General features: G+C 39.8%; 3 protein-coding genes across 9 annotated transcripts in view; 1 reads left to right on the top strand and 2 right to left on the bottom strand.

Moving 5' to 3' along the window:
• Raskol (Ras GTPase-activating protein raskol) overlaps positions 1 to 19,777 on the top strand; it is a 204,631-nt gene that overhangs the window by 74,080 nt on the left and 110,774 nt on the right. For 5 of the 7 annotated variants that reach the window (XM_076425070.1, XM_076425096.1, XM_076425078.1 and 2 more), the window contains one exon: positions 10,652 to 10,711. The exons of the other annotated variants lie outside the window; for them this stretch is intronic. In XM_076425070.1, coding sequence (XP_076281185.1) covers positions 10,652 to 10,711 — 60 coding nt within the window. The remainder of the gene's footprint in view (positions 1 to 10,651; positions 10,712 to 19,777) is intronic. 7 annotated transcript variants of the gene reach the window in all.
• LOC143209988 (uncharacterized) lies at positions 3,383 to 4,940 on the bottom strand. Its single transcript, XM_076426382.1, has 2 exons — positions 4,508 to 4,940; positions 3,383 to 4,026 (listed from the first exon to the last, which is right to left on the bottom strand). The coding sequence occupies exons 1-2, from the start codon at positions 4,788 to 4,790 to the stop codon at positions 3,575 to 3,577; spliced, it is 735 nt and encodes a 244-aa protein (XP_076282497.1). The 5' UTR covers positions 4,791 to 4,940; the 3' UTR covers positions 3,383 to 3,574.
• Positions 4,955 to 10,464, bottom strand: LOC143209777 (uncharacterized). The gene is made up of 3 exons (XM_076425912.1): positions 10,419 to 10,464; positions 9,235 to 9,428; positions 4,955 to 6,849 (listed from the first exon to the last, which is right to left on the bottom strand). The coding sequence occupies exons 2-3, from the start codon at positions 9,282 to 9,284 to the stop codon at positions 5,577 to 5,579; spliced, it is 1,323 nt and encodes a 440-aa protein (XP_076282027.1). The 5' UTR covers positions 9,285 to 9,428; positions 10,419 to 10,464; the 3' UTR covers positions 4,955 to 5,576.

The following is a 19,777-nucleotide window of genomic DNA, read 5'->3' as shown; positions in this document are numbered from 1 at the left end:
AGTCGCGTATATACCCTCTCCCGCCGTGGTTACACGGGGCTCCCTTTGCTTTTTCGTTCTCTTTTCCGCTCGTTTGGTCGGCCCCGTGTCTCGTTCCCCCTGGTCTCAGGAACGTAGCGTTAAATTTCGTACCAGCTCGCGTACGACCGCAAAAACTGATCGGTAACGGTTGCACGTATCTTAAATTACATAAACAGTTACCTCAGCAAAATCATTGCACGTACAACCGACGAGTATTTATACATCCCCGTCGAGTTGCCTCCTGGTGCCCAAACCTCTCAAACAAGAGCACAATTGAGAGCAAATCTTGCGTTCGTACCTGTAACATTCTGGAAACATGTAGAAAAACAATTGCAAATTAGCTATTTTTATGACAAGTGTGTTCATTGTTCGCAGTCAGTAGAAAAATGTAGAATTTGTTCATAATTTCTTGTGATAATGATTAGGATAGACTTTTGTGTACTTCATGCAATTTTAGAGGTACTTGAAAATGCATTTATAAAGTGAAATCGTGAATTTTCTGGATGCTCGAGCGTGAATAATTCAAAATTCGACTTCTTAAACACCGTCGCATTAATAAATTTCTGGTTACGAGGAAATTCTAAACAGTGACTGATAGAACAAAATAAAAATTGTCCGCATCAATTGCAAACAAATTTTATTCTACGCTTTCATGAGAAAAACGAGTCGGAGCATATTCAAATTCTGAGGAAACAAGCTCCCAGCGATGTTCAATTTTTAGCAGTTCATTTTGCCGAGAAGAAACCCCGGGAGAGAAGAAACGAATGCAGGAAGAACGGAAAAGTTAATAACGATAAACTAGCATCGAGGCATCAGATACAGCATAGACGCGGGCGAAGCGTAGTTCATAAAATTATAGTGTCCCGCGACGACGAGTCTCCGGACGCCATGAGCTAACAATATCTCGTGTCCGTTCGATACAAAAATTAGATCTTCCGCCTTCTATCCACTTTATCCTCCGGTTCGATCCCATGGCACAAACATTCTTCCTCGATTTTGTCATCTCTGTCCCTCCCGCAGGATGTAAGCTTGCGTCCTCTCTGTTCCTCCGTTTGGACTCTTCCTCCCTATCACTTGGAATGTACCCTAAGCCTGTCCTCTAGCATGCGCCACTCTTTTGTCTTCGTCGCTCTCGAGCCGCTCGATGCATCCTCCGTCTATCCTGCGCGCTGTGTACTCCGACTTTATTTCATTGTTCGTTTAGCCTGCCTCTATACAGAGAGAAAGTTCTTCTGGGTTTAAATTTGTCTCCGAGGGAACACTCTCCCCTACTACTATGTGTATGTGTGTGTGTTTCTACGGTCCCGGCACGTATCATCGCTGATACGATCTTGTTTTTCTTCGGGGACAGGAAATGGGACGCCGAGAAATCCTTGAGGTCCTGGGTAGATATTTCGGGTGCACGGGGGCTGAAGAGCTTCGCTTTCGAGCTTAGACCGTCTGGAAAGGTTGAACAGGAATGCGCAGCCTATGGTTGGAAGAATTTTCCAGCGTTTGGTCGTGGAACGTGAACATTTTATAATTTATCGTACAAGTTTCTTCAGGTTCATTTGCTCCAAGTTCGGAAGATGAAACAGTTCGGTTTAGGAGCAAACAAAGTGGTTCCCGGTTTTATTCAGACGCCGTCGCCGCAATGCAAATGCTGGATGCAAATGTCGGCAAGCCGCGAGCACCGGAAGTCGTCCGCTCACGAGCACGGATCACGCTCCGTTATTTCCTGCGTGGCGCGAGCCTCGTTCCGGCGCCGTCGCCGCACGTGTATTCCTCTTTCCTCTTAATCCGCGACACCGAGTCGGCGAATCCAGGTTTTAAACCACCCCAAAAGTCGCCTCTAGAAGGGATTAGGCTAGCGAATACTTTAGGGAACCTCCTTCGAGATCGTTGCTGCTCAGCAACTTCGTCTGCTTGACGCTGCAATAAACAGATTACGCATTACCATGCAAATCTCGCGTAAACTTTTCCTTGCGTAACCAGAAATTTTTACCTTTTCCGAGAAATTTTCTTTTCTTCTGAGAAATCCAAGTTTCGATCCTGAAGGATCAATAGTTCAAAAGTTATAAATGGTTAAAGTTGAGCGATTTTCAGTGTTTTTGACAGGCTAGCGCCGCTATGTCGTGTGTGGTAACTAGAGAATATTAATTAAATTAAAAAGATTTCAGAAGCTCTGTGAACAAGTACGTTTTTCTTAATTAACATAGTGCAATTGTCTTTGATCGTGGGAAAGACAACATAGGCGCCGCGTCGATTAGAAGAAAAGAAAAGTAACTGGATATTTATCACCGAGCAAACAGCCATAATAGGATTTCGAGTAATTCGTATGCGACGTACGGCGAATCATTTGCGGCTATTTAGGTTTTGTGATTCTTTCCACGTTGGAAACTCGTTACCAAGAGAAACAAATGAAGCCAACGTGTGTACCGGAAGTCGCGGTACATTGCCGCGTCCACGCTAAGAATACTGTTTTATTTCCGGCGTAGGGAAAATGGGATACCGAAATATCTCGTATCTCTGGTTCGAGGGCGGAGTAGAAATTGAATTTGGGTTACAGCCCTGGGTTTCAATTTTTCCAGCCCACCAAAAATTACCTGAAATGACACTGTTATTGAAAAATTATTTAAATTAAAAAAAAAATGTTTAATACACCACGTTTTTAAAACGGACTGAAAAGTGTAAAATAATTTTTCCTAGCCCCGTACAGATTCCTAACCCCATACAGATAGTCCTGCAAATTTGTGATTGTGAATTTTTAATAGCTATGAAAATATTTGTAAGATTTGAAACGAAAAACGTGGGGCGCATGCAATAGATAATTGATGCATGAATAGTTCACCTAAATCACTAACAATTTTGAACTGTTGTGCGAGAGTTTTCTCAACGGCAGCTACTCTCTACACTCCTTACTACATATTATCTTGCGCCCCACGTTTTTCGTTTTAAATCTTACAAGGATTTTCATAGCTATTAAAATAAAATTCACAATCACAAATTTTCTAAATTATCTGTATGGGGTTCGGAATCTGTACGGGACTGGAAAAAATTATTTTATACTTTTTAGGCCGTTTTAAAAACGTGGTATACTAAAAATTTTTTTTATTTAAATAATTATTTTCTGCTTTTTTTATTCTATATTCGCCATTATTTTAAATAAATATCGGGTAGCTCGAGTAAAGGCAAGCTCTATTAGGATAATAAATGCATCATTACTACCCTGCAGATTTTATGCATTGATGATAAAAATGAAGTGATACTGATTAATTGATTTTCTTCGTATTTCACCCACTTCATTTTTAACAAACAGGCAGACAAGAAAGCGAGTTAATAAAAACGTGGTAGAACGTGGTAAAAAGTCTATTGAGGGGTGCAATGAATTTTTATTCAGCTACTGCTTCCCACAATCGATGCAGAATATTTTTAATATACACAATGATCCGCAGTAATCAACAATTGCATTATTTATCTAAATAGATAGATTCCTCTGGCGCTTCTACGTAAAAAAAATGTTTAATTTGACGCAACGCCGTCCAGATGAATGTGTCAATTTATATAATAATTATCAGTCTTTTGATCCAGTGTTTCCATCACAGCAACATCGAGCATCTCCATGACAGCCGCTGTCACAAAAAATGGGCGACGACTTATCTTTCTTAACACTTTGCATCTCCTTAGAGGTCACTTTTACAGGGATCATCACGTATTCTTTAGCGAGTCCATCTGGCGTCACTGAATGCTCGCACGCAGTATCTTTTAGTTTCTTGGAGTGAACAATTTCTGCGGACTGTTTGCCATTCCCAGTCTCCTTACTCTGCGGTAACAGTTCCTCATGACATTTATCCTTCGCTCGTTTTCGTCTCTCCTCCTCGACAATCGCTAGCCAAGCTTCCTTCGACCCACAAAACGAGGTGGGCGGTATCGTGTCTAAATGGTCGTAGTACTTTTCCCATTTGTCCATGAAATACGTTCCCAGATCGCATTCGGGCCATGGTTTCACTATGCATGGTGGATGACCTGCAACCCGATTTAGATAATCCTTTATTTATCATCGCTATACTGCAGATTTCCATAGAAATGCACATTTCCGCGAACCGAATCACAGAAACTGCAGTTGCTTAAAATAAACGTTATTTCACGTTTCTATGGAGGTCTGAAATTTTCATTTCAATTTTCACTGGTCTTTCACTGGATTTTATGCATTCAGAAATGAATAGGTGAAATACGATATTGTTAAGATATTAGAAAAATGTTGAAGAATGAAATTAATTTATTTCTTGATTGTATCAATTGATTTGGAAAATTTTTATTGTGTATAAAGATCCACAGTCTAATTATTAAGCTTCGAAAAACTCAGAAAAGGATACATTTTTATTGAATTTTGCTTCTAACAATTGATTTAGAAACAAGATTGCAAAAGCTGCACATTTTTTGTACATGATTGAACGTTACTTATTCCCCACAAAACATATAATTGATTTCATTATAAAATACTCACCGCCGCAAGAAGTTCGCGGGCAGTCGTGTTGCAATCCGTTTCGATGATAGCAATCGCAGTCGATATAAACCGATCCCGAGTACAATTCTCTAGATTTCACTCGCCTCAACTGAATCTTCTTCGCGCGAATAGGTTCAGCTTTCTTCTCCTTTGTCTCCGATTTCACCGATGATGTCGATTTTTTTCTGTGATGGGGAGGTAATGATTTTTCCGTCTGAAAAGTGACTGTTTTAAATTTTACGTGATTTCGAAGAAAGTCGAATAAAATAACATTGTTTCGCATACTAATAGAACGTCGATATGTAATGATGAACGTAATATTTCTTAACAGTAATACAGCCACGAGTGAAACTTGTTGTTTGTAAACTGGCAATAACTAATGCAACCAATCGTCAATTCTTTTTACAGTATTAGTCATCTATTAACGATTAAATAATCGTTTATGTATACCTAATAACTAGACTGCGGATCTTTATGCAAACTAAAAAATGTTTGCATTGATTGCCAGACACAGGAGCCATATCAAAATTTCATTCCTCTGTTAATTATCTTATTAAAGTGAAACTAATACACTGGTGGGCTTAAATTTAATACCTCCGCTGTGTTTATTAAAAAAAATCCGCAGTCTATTAATAACTTAGTAATTCGGTTTAATAAAAATTCTAAATCTTTTGTAATGGTTTTCACGTGACTCTTTATTCTTTATCAAATAGACATTACGACAATCTTCTCTTTTTCTTACATACGTTTCACAACAAAGTTCACACGTACGCGCACATTCACGCTCGTGCTCATATTTACACACATACATATTACATTAGAAGGTTCATTCAGAGAAATACCAGAGGTTCACCAAACAAAATATCAATTATAAAAATGAATGATAATGGTTCACGTCTTCAAGAAGCTCTTCCCTTAGCTTATCGTGGATTTCTCAGGTGGTCGATGGCGGATGCTGGTGGGGGACAGTGGGCGCTACGGTGGGGACAGTTTTGCCTCAATTGCCCACGCCTGTTATAGAAGCAGGGCTACAGCACGGTGTCACCATCGTGGGCATGGCGCTCTCACTTTATCCATTCGCATCCCCTTTGTTCGCCATCCCCTTATCTCCGTCATCAGTTCGGCCGGCAGCCTCCATCTTCTTGAGCTCGATCACTGCCCGCGGGACAGGCAGGAAGCACTCATCCTGAAGTCCGTTCCGTTTCGATCGACAAGCCTCGTAGCGGTCCAGCAAGTTAGGAGGCACGTAATCCCTATAACAGGTCAACAATTCCTCCGATTTTATCTTCGGAGCATAGCTGTTGGAGCACTCGGAGGTTGAAGGCATCTTTCCATTTTTCTGGCTAGCCGTTGTCTTCGAAACCTTCAAGCCAGCATCAACAATATCATCGTTCGCTTTACATTGATCGTCCAGCAATTTAGCTTCCGGTGCAACTATACTCTTGATCGGTTCGCACCGAACGGAGTCACCATGATCCAACTGATCCTGTTTGACTGAACACGCTTCCGGTTTTGATCTCTCTACGGGAGGACAAGGACTACTGCAGGGGATCTGTTTTCTGGGACGTGGCTTGAAGCGTGTAGGTTTCACGTTTTGCGAGGGGTCTAGCCCATTCCTGCGCTCCGACGAAGGAATCATGTCTCTGCAGATGGCGGACGGTTTCTTCTTCCTGTAATCCTTAACACCTGAACAAGTCGCCAGACCAGAATCCTCGCAAATCAACTCGCCCGGCACCTGAGTTATCCTAGATGACGGTCCGTCGCAGCTCGATTTCGACTCCATGTAGCTGCAATAATATCCGCAATCCCGCGGATGGCTGATCAAACGCGTTCTTGGTCCACATTCGTCGACTCGCGTTTCAAGGACGTCCTGCTGACACGAGCTCGCGTCCGCTGATGGACCCTGGAAACCCACAGCCTTCGGGCAACCGCCGTCCAATGGCACCGACGTTTCGAAGCAGTTTTTCCCGCTGTCTGAAATCTCGTTGCAACACTGATGAGCGATCCTCGCCGATGTGCCTTTGCACGAAGCCGTGCAATCGATGCAGGTCAACGGCGGATTGCGGGAATTCGACACGCAGTTGGACGCTTCCGTGATATTCTCCATCGTTGGACCATAGATGATCCTCGAGCTGGGACAATTACCGGCCTTGTCCCCTTTGGTGGTCTCTAACGTGGTAACCAGGTTCGAACTCGTCGTAGGCACCTTGCCGGCCATCGCGCTCGCTCCTCCTGGACACTGCAGCGATTCGAGACAGTAGGTCATCAGGGGCGAGCTTTCGCGTGATCGATTAGGGTACTCGCTGTATCCTTTGGCCACTTCTTGCGGTCGAGATATTACTCTACAGGAGGAAAATTGCGGTTCAGGCTCTTTTCGTGTTTTGCTCTAAAGCGATTCGAAAATCCAGGTCTCATCAGTGGACTGCGGATCTTTATGCAAAATAAAAATGTTCTGCTTTCATTGTGGGAAGCAGGAATAAAATAAAAATTGATTTCATTGCAACATTATCCTTAAATTTTTCTAATCTTTTACTGTTTTATATTACTGCAGCCAATTTCTTTATAAATGCATAAAGATCCGCAGTCTGTTCATCAGTTTAAATCAATGTTGCATCACCGAATTTACTCGGATTTCATAAATTGCTGAAAATGTATTATACAGGGTGGGGCGTTTTGAACAGGCCACCTGAATAACTCGCTTTCTGCTGTCTTCAGAAGCAAGCTAGTTATTAAGGCGACCTGTTCATAACGCCCCACCCTGTACAAACAGACTCAAATATGTAATATGAAGAATATCGTGTGTTCTAAATTTTTGAAGAATTTGGCTGTGGAATGAAAGTACAGTCAAACCTGTTTTTGTGCGGTAGATAGATTCACAAACTTCATAAATAGCTATGACAAATAATTCTTTGCAACGTATTAACGAAAATTTTTTTTATGCGGTGGAGGGGGATCGCACAAAAAAAATCTCACTTAGAAAATATGTCAAAGCTTTACGAAACAGCGAGAAAGTGCTTTCCAAACAAAATAAATAATTAAATTACACATGGAAACATTTAAAAAAATTTTTATTTCTCATTTTAAACATGGAGAAATTTTCAAAATGTACATAATTCAATACGTATACAGGGTGTCCTGCTGAAATGAGATCAGCAGGATATCTCGGATGGCGTAGTCGTTATCAAAAAAGTGTTCCTACAAAAGTTGTTTAGTATGACGGGCTACATTACGTAGTGTTAATTGTTTTCTTGTGGGTGGAGTGGTGGAGGACATTCCAAGGACACCTTGATTTTTTAAAATGAAACGTCCTGTTCTTTATACCATAGATCGATAGAATATCAAATTCTGAGTATAAAAGTGTTGACCTTCATGTGTCCTAAACCTAATAGTTAACGAGATATTATCGAAACAATTTTCTTTCTTCTTTGGATAATACCACGTTAACTATTAGGTTTAGGACATATGAAGGTCAACACTTTTATACTCAGAATTTGATACTCTATCGATCTATGGTGTAAAAAATAGGTCATTCCATTTTAAAAAATCAAGGTGACCATGGAATGTCCTCCGCCACTCCACCCACAAGAAAACAAATAATATTACGTAATGTAGCCCGTCATACCAAACAACTTTTGTAGGAACACTTTTTTGATAACGACAATGTCTTCCGAGATATCCTGCTGATCTGATCTGATATTCATATGTACAGTGGCCGAAATTTCTATAAAGTCATCTTCTTTTTCATAGATATTTTTAAAATATCGCCATTTTTTTGTTGATTTATCGTATCTGGTCTTGTGCCTTGTAGACACTCGGATAGAGGGACTGCGTACTCTATAGACCGCTATGTTTACTATTTACGTTTGTTTTGATTTTTTTCTGTGTGGTGCAGAACACACGTGCGAAGTTTCTATAAAGTCACTTAGTGTTTCTCTGTATTCTGAGCAGAGAACTACGGAAAACTGCGAATATTCTAAAAGTATTAGTTTTAGAACTCACAGAAATCCCCTGTTTGTTATAATTTGATTCACGTGTATGAGAATACCGAGAGCAAAAGTACTAACAAGTGAAGAAAAAGCATCAATCGATGCTTATAAAGATATGGGCTGCTCTAGTCGCGCAATCGCTAAGAAAACTAATCGGTCATATACTGTGATTAATAATTATATCAATTTACGTGAAAATTACGGAAAAAAATCATCTTAAGGGTAGTAATAAAAAATAGTCAAAGAGACAACATTCAATATCAATGAGGTCTGCAGCTAAGGAAAGGAAAAATGCAGCACAATTTCGAGCTGAATTGGAGCTTCCAGTAACAACAAGACGTGTGCAACAACTTTTATATTCTTCTGGACAAAAATACAACGTAAACCAGGCCTTAAAGAAGTACATAAACCGGCCCGTATTGATTTCGCACGGGCACAAAACACAGTGACTTTATAGAAATTTCGGTGAGTGTATACCGCATAAATAAAAATCGCATAGAAAAAGACCGCACAAAAACAGGTTTGACTGTAACGAATAATTGAATCTGCGAAACGTGTTTCTGAAATGTTCGAACGGGTCCATCTAGCTTCACTGAAATATTGAAGTGATTTGGCCGAGTTTTCGACAAGTCACTGTGATTGGGTGTTCGAACAATTATGCGAGTAATCAAAGTAAACGAATGTTACTAAATGTACCGGTGCAACGTGTGATTTATTTGCCTGGGGACCCTGTCTTCCTACCTCGATAATGGGCCTGACGGCGTTTGTTTCGCTTCCACTAGAAGACACATCTTCTGGGTGGCAGTGTTCCCATCCGCAGGTACCTGGACAACATGTGCCACAGGTTGATCACCTTCGAGACGACACTCCAGGACCGTAGATCCCGATGGATACCGCGGACAGCAGGTGGTTGCTGAATGTTGAAGGCCACAGTGCTGTTGGAATCGAATTACATACAGCTCGTATCGTCCCCTATTTGTTGCTCCTTTTTAGCCACCGCGTGTCTTTCGCGCGAAACGCACTTCGACGTCTGTCTTTTCTCTGTGTTTCGAACTTTTCGTCGAGTTACGCTTTCTAAACAGCTTTTACGAAGCATTTCTCGCACGCAACTCTATGAGGTGTTCGATTGGAAAATCGCCGCTGTGTCCGCGCTCTGTTTTGCTTTCCGAGTCTTCTAGAGTCTTGAGCAATTTTTCGATCGTGACGGTTGCTGCCTATCACGATGGTTTCACTATCGTTCCCGTTCTTTCGCTTCCGGTCAAGCGTTCGGGTTTAATGGGCAAATTCGTTTCAACGTAAGACTCGAATTTGATTCTATCTCTCGCAGTGGAATCGTTGGATACGCAATTAATAGGCTGAGGATTTTATGCAATTATTGTGGTTATAAAAAAATTTGGATAGGTATATTTTTGTTATTTTTGTAAAATACAATTTGACTCGTGTTACAATTATTGAATGAAAATGTATTGTACTTTTTTATTTCATTTCTGTTTCCTGCAATTGATCCAGAAAAGTTTTATTTTTCATGAAGATCCTCAGTCTAGTATGGATGATTAGCTTCAAAATAAAATAAAAGTGATCTACTCATGCTTTTTGTATTGGGTTGATGCAAAAGAATGTTTGCCAATTATTTTTTAAAAAGTGGATTCTGTTAAATCACAACAAAGATTTGATATAAGGGACAGTCTCTAATATCTCCATTACTTTCACATCAATCTAATGTTTTAAATAATCTACAATTGATACTGTATAATATATGTAACACATTACATATTACATGCAATTACTCGATACTTTTAAATGTATGCATTGTCGAGAAGATATGTAATTTCAGTTAATCATATTCTTATCGTTTAGGTGCATTGTTGGAGAATATTGTTACTATACTGCAAGAGCACGTTGAGAATTCTGCAATCATACTTTACCGTATTTAGCGGAGGCGTTGAGTTTTTCTCAAGTTCCGTGCATACTCCCACCAGATCACCTGTATTCTTATTTTGACTGTAATTGAACAAGTGACAATAATTAATGAATAATGTTAAATTGATTTTGAAAACATTTTCGAACTTTATATAACCTATAAAATTTGCGAAATATGTGGCAAATTTGTGCTCTGCCTCGTTTAGAAGTTAACCAATACTTTTCTCGTATTTTACAGGTGAGTCTAAGCGGAAATCTTTACCTAGGGATAGTCGGTATGATTCTCAAAGGGCTCGAGGTGAGTTACTTGTGCAATCTTGTTTAATAGTCGAATAACACAAAGCATAATTACTCTAATTAATAGAGGACTCACTATTTGAAGATTTTAAGCCTCGCTGGCAAAGCAAATTTCTCATGAACCTCCGTCATATCGAATAGTACTTCATCAATCCACGTAAATTCGTTTTGCTCTGAATTTGGGCGTCGCGTTTATGGTCTTCTATACATTCACTCACTCATAATTTAATAAATTTTACTGGAACTTTGCTTCGTGACAGATTTAAATACCCCTCATGGTTATAACCCTTGAAATCGAATGCAGATTACGATTTCTTTCAGCTGTTTCAATTTCGACCAGTAATACAATAAATATGAACTATGCTATATTTTACTGTGTATAGGATGTACCAAAACAGGAGAACGCGTTCCATTGAAGACCGCATAAATCATTATTATCATCCAATCTCGACAATTAAAATTATCATACTGCAGTCAAGACAATCAAATCAAATTACAGTCAAGACAATCGAGTATTCGCGTGAGCAACGCTCCAATGAACAAACTCAGCTCTGCTCCAACTCGAAGGCACGTTTACTTCCCATAAGTGTATCAGTATCAACCGATCTCGACAATCAAAATTACCATAAAGAATCCACTTTCATGCATCTATGATAGAAGCTGCAAAAAATTTCACTCGGATTTATTTATGTCGTAGTTACTTACAATTTTTACGAGAAATCAGACTTTGTTATTGGATTTGCAAGACATATGTTTCAAATTTTCATTATGGACACAGATAAAAAATTTGCAAATTATTCGCACAATGCTTCCCACATCTGAAGAAAAAGTGTGGATCTATTAAAAACAATTTATTTAAAGACGAAACCTACCGAGCACTAAAAACGATCAAAATATTTTAGCTTATAAAAACGACAAGGTTCCATTTGTTTAGATTTTGTGCAATTTTTATTACAATATATATAATTCAACTTCATAATTTCAATAACTGTGAAGTGAAAAATATAAAACCGGTCATTTCACCGGCAGTTCAGTGATATGGGTGTACAGTGTAGGGTAAAATGTCCAAATATGGTATGGCACTACCTTATATCTTGTAAAGGAGAAGTTGTACTCTAGTGAGAAAATCCTAAAACCATAGTTTTCCAAGTTTACGCACCATTCTACATATACATAGTGTTTAGTATCGATCCTCCGTCAGTTGTGTCTGCACGTGTTGAATATTTTTGTGGTTAGATTTTCGATAGTATCTTTTTCGAGGAAGGTGAGTGATTTTGAAATGTTTGAACATATCTGTAGTTTCAGTTTATTTATGTTAATGTTTGCCAACTGTTGGTTTGAGCTGAAATTCATTTTCTCTTCGTCAGTTAGCTAGTATTATCAGTCCACGTGGAGTTCCCAATATGGCACTACCAACGGTTCCCTAATATTCTTGGTGTGGGTGCCGAATATAGCACTAGGTGCATATTAGGGCCATTCGCTGGAACCTGCAAAAGATACCACAAAAACAAAATATTTTCCCAAGCTGTATTAATTTTTGAACAAACTTGACCTTAGAATCTTATAGTGAGGAAATGCATCTACAACTGGTAATTTTTTGGTCGAAAAAGAGCGTTCTAAAAAAATCAAAAACCGACCAACAAAAAGTGGTTCATATTAGGGACTCAAGGTATGCCATATTAAGACCCTTTTCGCTGTAACCTGCAAATGACACACCACGAAAACAAAATATTTTTCCCAAGCTGTATTAATTTTTGAACAAACTTGATCCCAGAATCTTATAAGAAGGAAATGCGTCAATAACTGGTAATTTTTTGGTCGATAAAGAGCATTCAATAATAATCAAAAAATGACACCAACAAAAAGTGGTTCATATTAGGGACTCAAGGTATGCCATATTAAGACCCTTTTCGCTGTAACCTGCAAATGACACACCACGAAAAAAATATTTTTCCCAAGCTGCATTAATTTTTGAACAAACTTGATCCCAGAATCTTATAAGAAGGAAATGCATCAATAACTGGTAATTTTTTGGTCGAAAAAGAGCATTCTAAAAAAGTCAAAAAACGACCAACAAAAAGTGGTTCATATTAGGGACTCAAGGTATGCCATATTAAGACCCTTTTCGCTGTAACCTGCAAATGACACACCACGAAAAAAATATTTTTCCCAAGCTGCATTAATTTTTGAACAAACTTGATCCCAGAATCTTATAAGAAGGAAATGCATCAATAACTGGTAATTTTTTGGTCGAAAAAGAGCATTCTAAAAAAGTCAAAAAACGACCAACAAAAAGTGGTTCATATTAGGGACTCAAGGTATGCCATATTAAGACCCTTTTCGCTGTAACCTGCAAATGACACACCACGAAAACAAAATATTTTTCCCAAGCTGTATTAATTTTTGAACAAACTTGATCCCAGAATCTTATAAGAAGGAAATGCGTCAATAACTGGTAATTTTTTGGTCGATAAAGAGCATTCAATAATAATCAAAAACTGACATCAACAAAAAGTGGTTCATATTTGGGCACTTCACGCTACTTTCTAGACGCACTGTAAATGAAATCACGATCAACAGACAATAGTGTCCGCGATCAATGAGCAAGCTCCGCTTGAAAGACGCATTTATATCCCAGAAGTCCGCCATAAAATCTCCCGGGCTAACCCTTCCGGTTTGTGTAAATACCCTGGCGGTAATCGCCTATGGGTTGGCTGTTGCATAGACCTGATTCACTCGTCTAAACGACGCACATAACCGCTTATCGAAAATTTCACAAGCATGAATCACCGTGGAAAAGATAAGTGTCCCGGTGGGGGCCGGTAAACGCCAGATGAAATATCGAGAAGTCGATGTATCGGGGCGCGTCGTGACGTTTACCTGTTCAAACACCGGGACAGCCACTGCCCCTGTGGTGTATACACATAGATATACTTGTATACACGTATACGTGGCGGTTTCGTTACGGTCGAACGGTAGAACGAGCATAAAAGCGGCTGGCTGCCTAGTGCACACGGTCTCGCAAAAATCCGCGAACCTTTCGCTTCGCAGCTCGGGCAAACACGCTCGCAACACTTCCAGAACACTGGCGCACACCGTTGTTTCACGTTCTGCTTGAACCTGACTCAACGACCGAGAGAGCGTTTCGCAACATCGGTTTCGCAACAACTCCACGAGTTTCCGATCGGTGAAAAGGGAGGAAAGACAGAGAGAGAGAGAGAGATTGTTCTTAATCGTTCCGATATAATTGGAAAATCAATATCACCGGGCGTCGTTTCGCGATTGTGAAAACAGCCGGGGGAAAGGTTGCCGTAGCTGGCAACCGATTCGTTTCGATGAATATTGACAGGCCTGCTGCCCGCCGCCAGCGGAAAGGTGAAACCAGTCCGCGGCCGATTGTTATCGGTCTCGTTTGCTGATACACTGGTTTATTACCGAAGAAATAGACAGATTCGACGGCTACGCAAAAATAGAACCGTTCGAGACCGTCGACGAACGTTGAACTGGTTCGCTGGGACATCCTTGAGGTTTTGTTGTCTCAATTGTCGGGGCTATTCTGATGGCGATCTTGAGGAGGATTCTGATCGACAACACGTTGCCAGTATTTTGTGGACTGAACTTGGTTGCTCCATTTTTCTGATGCTGCTTGTTGCTATTGAAACGAGAGGCAATGGACATTTTTTAATCCTGTTGAAAGAGGGTAGATACATTACTTGCTGTGAGAAGTTTTTTCTTGATCTGCAAGATCTATGACATTGTGCATCGAAGTACTTTCGACGTTGACATAATTCCATGATAATAGTTTTTCTGTAGGCGGACGCGTGCAGAACATATGGAGGTCAAGTCCTTTTTTTTACTTTTCTATGCGCTATCTACCGAGGCGTTTTATGACAGTGACCTACGACCCAAGGTCATTCAAGATCGTTCAAGATCAACTGTGATGGAAAATATTCTATTGGGTCGCTCGGAAAGTAATTTCGTTTCTCATGTAGAGATTTCCTGCCTTGTAGTGCTTTAAATATTTTTTTGTCATGGCATCAATTATGCAAAATCAAAGTACGCATTTCCATCTCGTTTTGCTTTTCTATTACCACAAGGATAAGAGTCTAGTGCACGACAGAAAAAGTTGTGTGCTGTTTAAGGAGTGGATGTACCATCGGATTACCATTTTTTCGCTTTTCCCTACGTTTTTTATGCGGTGTAAATTTCATTTCAAATAAAGTCGACTTTTTAAAGTTTTAATACGACTTTTTAAAGTCGTATAACTCAATGTTTAGCTAATAAAAAACAGAAATTCTACGAGCATGGGATCTTTAATACTAAACCTACCGCGTCTTTAAAGTAACTGGTACACATGTCCCCTTATAAAAATGACACGACTTATTTTATTTCGACTTTGTGCGGTCCCTATTGTAATACGTGCTCTACTAAATATATCTATATGTATACAACCATTCCTTACGAAATCTCAATAAAAATAAAATAAAAAATCTGGAATCGGTCATTTTTACTGGTCGTGGTAGGTTTAGTGTTAAGCTGCTTGAAAAATCGCAGGACATCATAGAACAAAATATCACAAAACTTCTTCTAAATGGTAAAAAAAGTGGCTCTCATTTTCCCTTGAGAAAACGAAATGACTTTCCGAACGACCTAATATGTACTTTGAGGAACTGATCAGACACTTCGGTTTATGTACTTACCGAATGAGACACTGCAAATGCTCAAAATTATGACCTTGATACATAATAGTAAAGCTTTAATTCTATGCGATTCTCTTTAAGCAATTACAAATGTTTGTGGACAATTATTAGAGACTTTTGAGATAAATTGTACCCTAAAGTTGTGCCTTTTCATTCGGAACCTACAATTCCGTGAATTATTGCATGGAGACCCAGGTCTGTAATTTATTGCTCGGTCCAGAGGCCTAATCTTTCCAAGATTAACGGAAGAGAACTTGACTCTTCGGACCACGACGAGCTCCTCGGCTAAATGGATTATCTAACCCTAAACCCATCAGAGTAGGACTTGTCCGTTCGTGAAACCTATCCAGTCACCCCGTGTAAACGTAAAACGTCACGGTGGTTTCAGGGCTGCATCATGGTGTTGGTAGGCCCTACTACTTTTATACTCGACCCGCCATTCCCCCATTTCTCCCTTCATGCACTGCTGCACCGTTCTGGCTACTTTCTTTTTTCACCCTCTAGAGAGCGTATAGGTACACGAGTAGAGTGTAGGTACGTTAATCTACATATAGCAATGTGTATTATATTACACTGTTTATTCGTATAGGTTTACGGCGTCTAATATTCTTAACACTAAACCTACCGACCATCAAACGTGAGTACATAATACGTATTGTATTGTATTATTACAATATGTGTAGAATAAGTGTGTGATCACACACACTTTAAATCAGAATAACTTTTTTATGAATGGACCAAACGACTTCAATTTCTCTGTAAGGCTATTTTATATGACGTCTAAAAAATATGTTGAAAAAATGTACTTGGTCGGAATTGTGAAAGACAATAGTGAAAATTGATTTTTACGACTTTTTTAGCTGAGCCAATAACGAAAATTTAAAAGATTTGTTTGGTCAACTCGTGTAAATTATATACGCTCTGAAAATTTCATTGAAATTAGTTAATTGGTTTACGAGTTATAAACGAAAAAGTGATAAAACGGCCGAAAATCTTTAAAAATTACAATTTTTACGACTTTTAATCGTTTATAACTCGTAAACCAATTAACCAATTTCAATGAAATTTTCGGAGCGTATATAATTTATACAAGTTGACTTGTTTTACTATTGTTTTTCACAATTCCGACCAAGTGCATTTTTTCAAAACATATTTTTTCAACGTCATTTACTAAACTAATTCTTCTATCCTTACAGAGAAATTGAAGTCGTTTAGTCCATTCATAAAAAAGTTATTCTGACTTAAAGTGTGTGTGATCGGTTTTGCTCCTAACTGTAAACTGGAATAAAAAAAAATGTATTCAATCAATTCCCATGAGAACATCTTTAGAATTTCAATAATTGTCGAACAAAAAATCCAAAACCGATCATTTAACCGGCGATGGTAGGTTTAGTGTTAATTCATGATGATTGTAAAAATGCATCCATGAGGAATTGTTACAAAATTTATTTCATCGGGTACATATAATTTTAAAAATGGCTGAAATTCTTATTTTCATAAAGTCACGTATAAAATAGCCGCTTTTAGTGGTGCGCGACGATTCGGCGATGTCACTGTTCAATTTCAGCAGAGGTCCAAGGCGCGCGCAGGGTGAAGCGGCCCTGAGCGGTGCATTCCCTGACCATTAGAAGCAAGCCGGCAATTAACGTGTTACCGTCTTAATTCCGCCACCCCTCTCGGCGTTCTTTCGTCGCGCAGAAAGTAAGTGCCGGATTTATGGAGAGATTAAACGACGTCGGGGGAAAGAGATTAAGGGACAACGGATGCGCATCGCAGACGTAGTCGGGAGAGTCTTGCGTGGGAAGAAAAACGACGCCGTTCGAGGCACCGCACCGCATGGGTCGAAGGGAAGTGCGTGTCTCCTCTTTCGACGTCGTCGCCGTCTCTTCTTTTTTCCCTTCTTTCTCTCCCTCCTCCCCTTCTCTATTCCTTTCTTCTTCTATCTTTGTATTCCCCTCTCGCTTCTTCGCGCGCAGAGACTCTCCGCCTTTACAGTGTTTACAGTTATCGAAGACACGTTAGAGAGAAACGGTAGTCAATGACGGGACGGACCCGCCGTTCGGGAGACGTAAAGCGATACGACGGACAGGGAATGATATGGAACTAATTTATCGGTTGCCTCGTTAACACGCCTCCAGAGCCTGCATCCAATTCCCGCGGACATCACGCACACTTCGCGTTATCGTGCGCGCATTATGCGTACAGCTGGGCAATTCTTTTTTCATCCAGGCCTGTCTCTGTTCCTTGATTAGATCCAGTCTGCGGCTTTTCTCTATCGGATCCACGATATCGATTCTACTGTTGCTTCTACACCGAGCCATGATTTTGCAAGCATTTTATTGACATGCTAGCTGGTACCAATCGTTCCGATGCCCATTTTAACCCTTTGCACACGGAGCTATTTCGAAAAGAAAATTAAACACTTATTCCCATGTAGGATATTTCCATTCCCTATGATTTTTTAAATTTTGTGGATATGAAATTGATGCAACACCTCCTTCAGTACTTAAATGTTTAGTGATTGATTAGATGCCAACATATTTAATAATCTAAACTGTATTTTGAATAATGATATAGCAATTTTTATTTAGATGCAATGCACTCCCTATTTAAACTTCAGCACAATCGGAGGCAAGTGCCTCTTTATAAGTAACTAGCTTTTGCCCGCGGCTTCGCTCGCATAGAAAACCGTTTAATGCCCTCGGAAATTGATATTGTTTTTCCATAAAACCTTTTAACCCCCCATTCACCCCTATAGAGTTTTAATTTTATGTTATGCCGCCATCTTTGATTTCAAACCCCCTTTTCACCCCTTAGGGGATCAATTTTTTAAAATGCCGAAACAGGTGTTTGATTAATTATATCAAAGAGCATTAAGATCAAGGTTCAAGCAAATCCGACCACAAATAAAATATTCCTCAGACAAACGTTGCAACCCCTTCTCACCCCCTCAGGGGTTGAATTTTCTGAAATGCCGAAACAGGTGTTTGATTAATTATATCAAAGAGCTTTAAGACCAAGTATGAAGTAAATCCGACCATGAACAAAATATTCCTCATACAAACGTTACAACCCCTTTTCACCCCCTTGGAGGTTGAATTTCGAAATATCCTTTCTTATCCCTTGTATAGATCATAAAGGAAACCTCTGTGCAAAATTTCAGCTTTCTAGGTCCAAGGGTTTAGCCTGGGCGTTAGTCGGTGAGTGAGTGAGTCAGCACTGCATTTTTATATTATAGAGATTTCCATCATCGCAAGAAATAGCAGAACTATAATACATGATCTAAGAAACTTTCTTAGGTCAAGGGTGTGCTGTATATGTATATTATTCATAAAAGATTCATGTATAAAAATATTTTGGTAATACAAACATGTACATAATACAATTTTAAATAAATGAAACGATAGAAGCAATGAATACACAGATATACTCGATATTTTTATAAGTCGCTATTCAGTCAATATTTAAGAAATTAAAAGGGATTGAATCATCATCCGGTTGACTGCTTGAATTTCTATTAATAGCACAACCAGGATCGTGAAATTCTTTCGCGAAAACCGCAGCAGATGTTGCACCTGCATAAAATCGCTAAAATAAAACCGAAACGATATGTAACACAATCTTGCATTGCCTTTCATTTTTCCCGCCACGATCCACGGACGCCGTGGACTTTTTTTATTTTGTCTGGATCTCTACACGTTTCCGTTCATTAGCATAAACTTCGCCGGCCGAGTAATAACACTTAATAATCGCGTAAAGTGAATTTTTCTGCCGGGACGCACCCCTCCGATAGAAGTATAGTATTACTCGAGGGAGTAACCTGTACTTGAAGTAACGCGTACTTCAGAAGATTTCTGCTGTTTTCCCGGGGGCGTTCGCGTGTATACTAAGTTTCTCTCGCGGTCGCAATCAACTGCGAAGATCGGCCTTTAATTTAATTACAAACCGCGGTAAATCGTACACGCTTAAGTCGTACCCGGCTGCCGTAATAATCGAAAGGTCTGGTATATGAGTGACACACAAAAGAGGACACGAGGAAGCGTTCCGCTAATGACTAATGTCGCTGAAACTAATTACTACCCTCGCCGACGTTTCCCCCCCCCCCCCTTCGCGATTTATCTCTGCCGCGCATCGATAAGAGGGCCGAAGGGCCGGCCGGGGAATAAGTTTGATTTATATCACCGCTTGCGCTCGAGATCCGCCGGATTGCATTAGGCTCGCTGCTAATTACGGTTTATTGTATCTCGATGCTCCGCGATTTGCGCCGCGCTTCGGCGACCTTTCGCCAATTCAGGATTGACGGCGGGAATCCGTTAATTGGGATCATTCCCGATCCGTTTTCTTCCGCGACCAATCGCGCGGAAAAT

Source organism: Lasioglossum baleicum, chromosome 1 (assembly GCF_051020765.1).
Source record: "Lasioglossum baleicum chromosome 1, iyLasBale1, whole genome shotgun sequence".
Taxonomy (NCBI): Eukaryota; Metazoa; Arthropoda; class Insecta; order Hymenoptera; family Halictidae; genus Lasioglossum; species Lasioglossum baleicum.
Note: the sequence above shows the minus strand (reverse complement) of the source record. Positions and strands in the feature narration are given on the sequence as shown.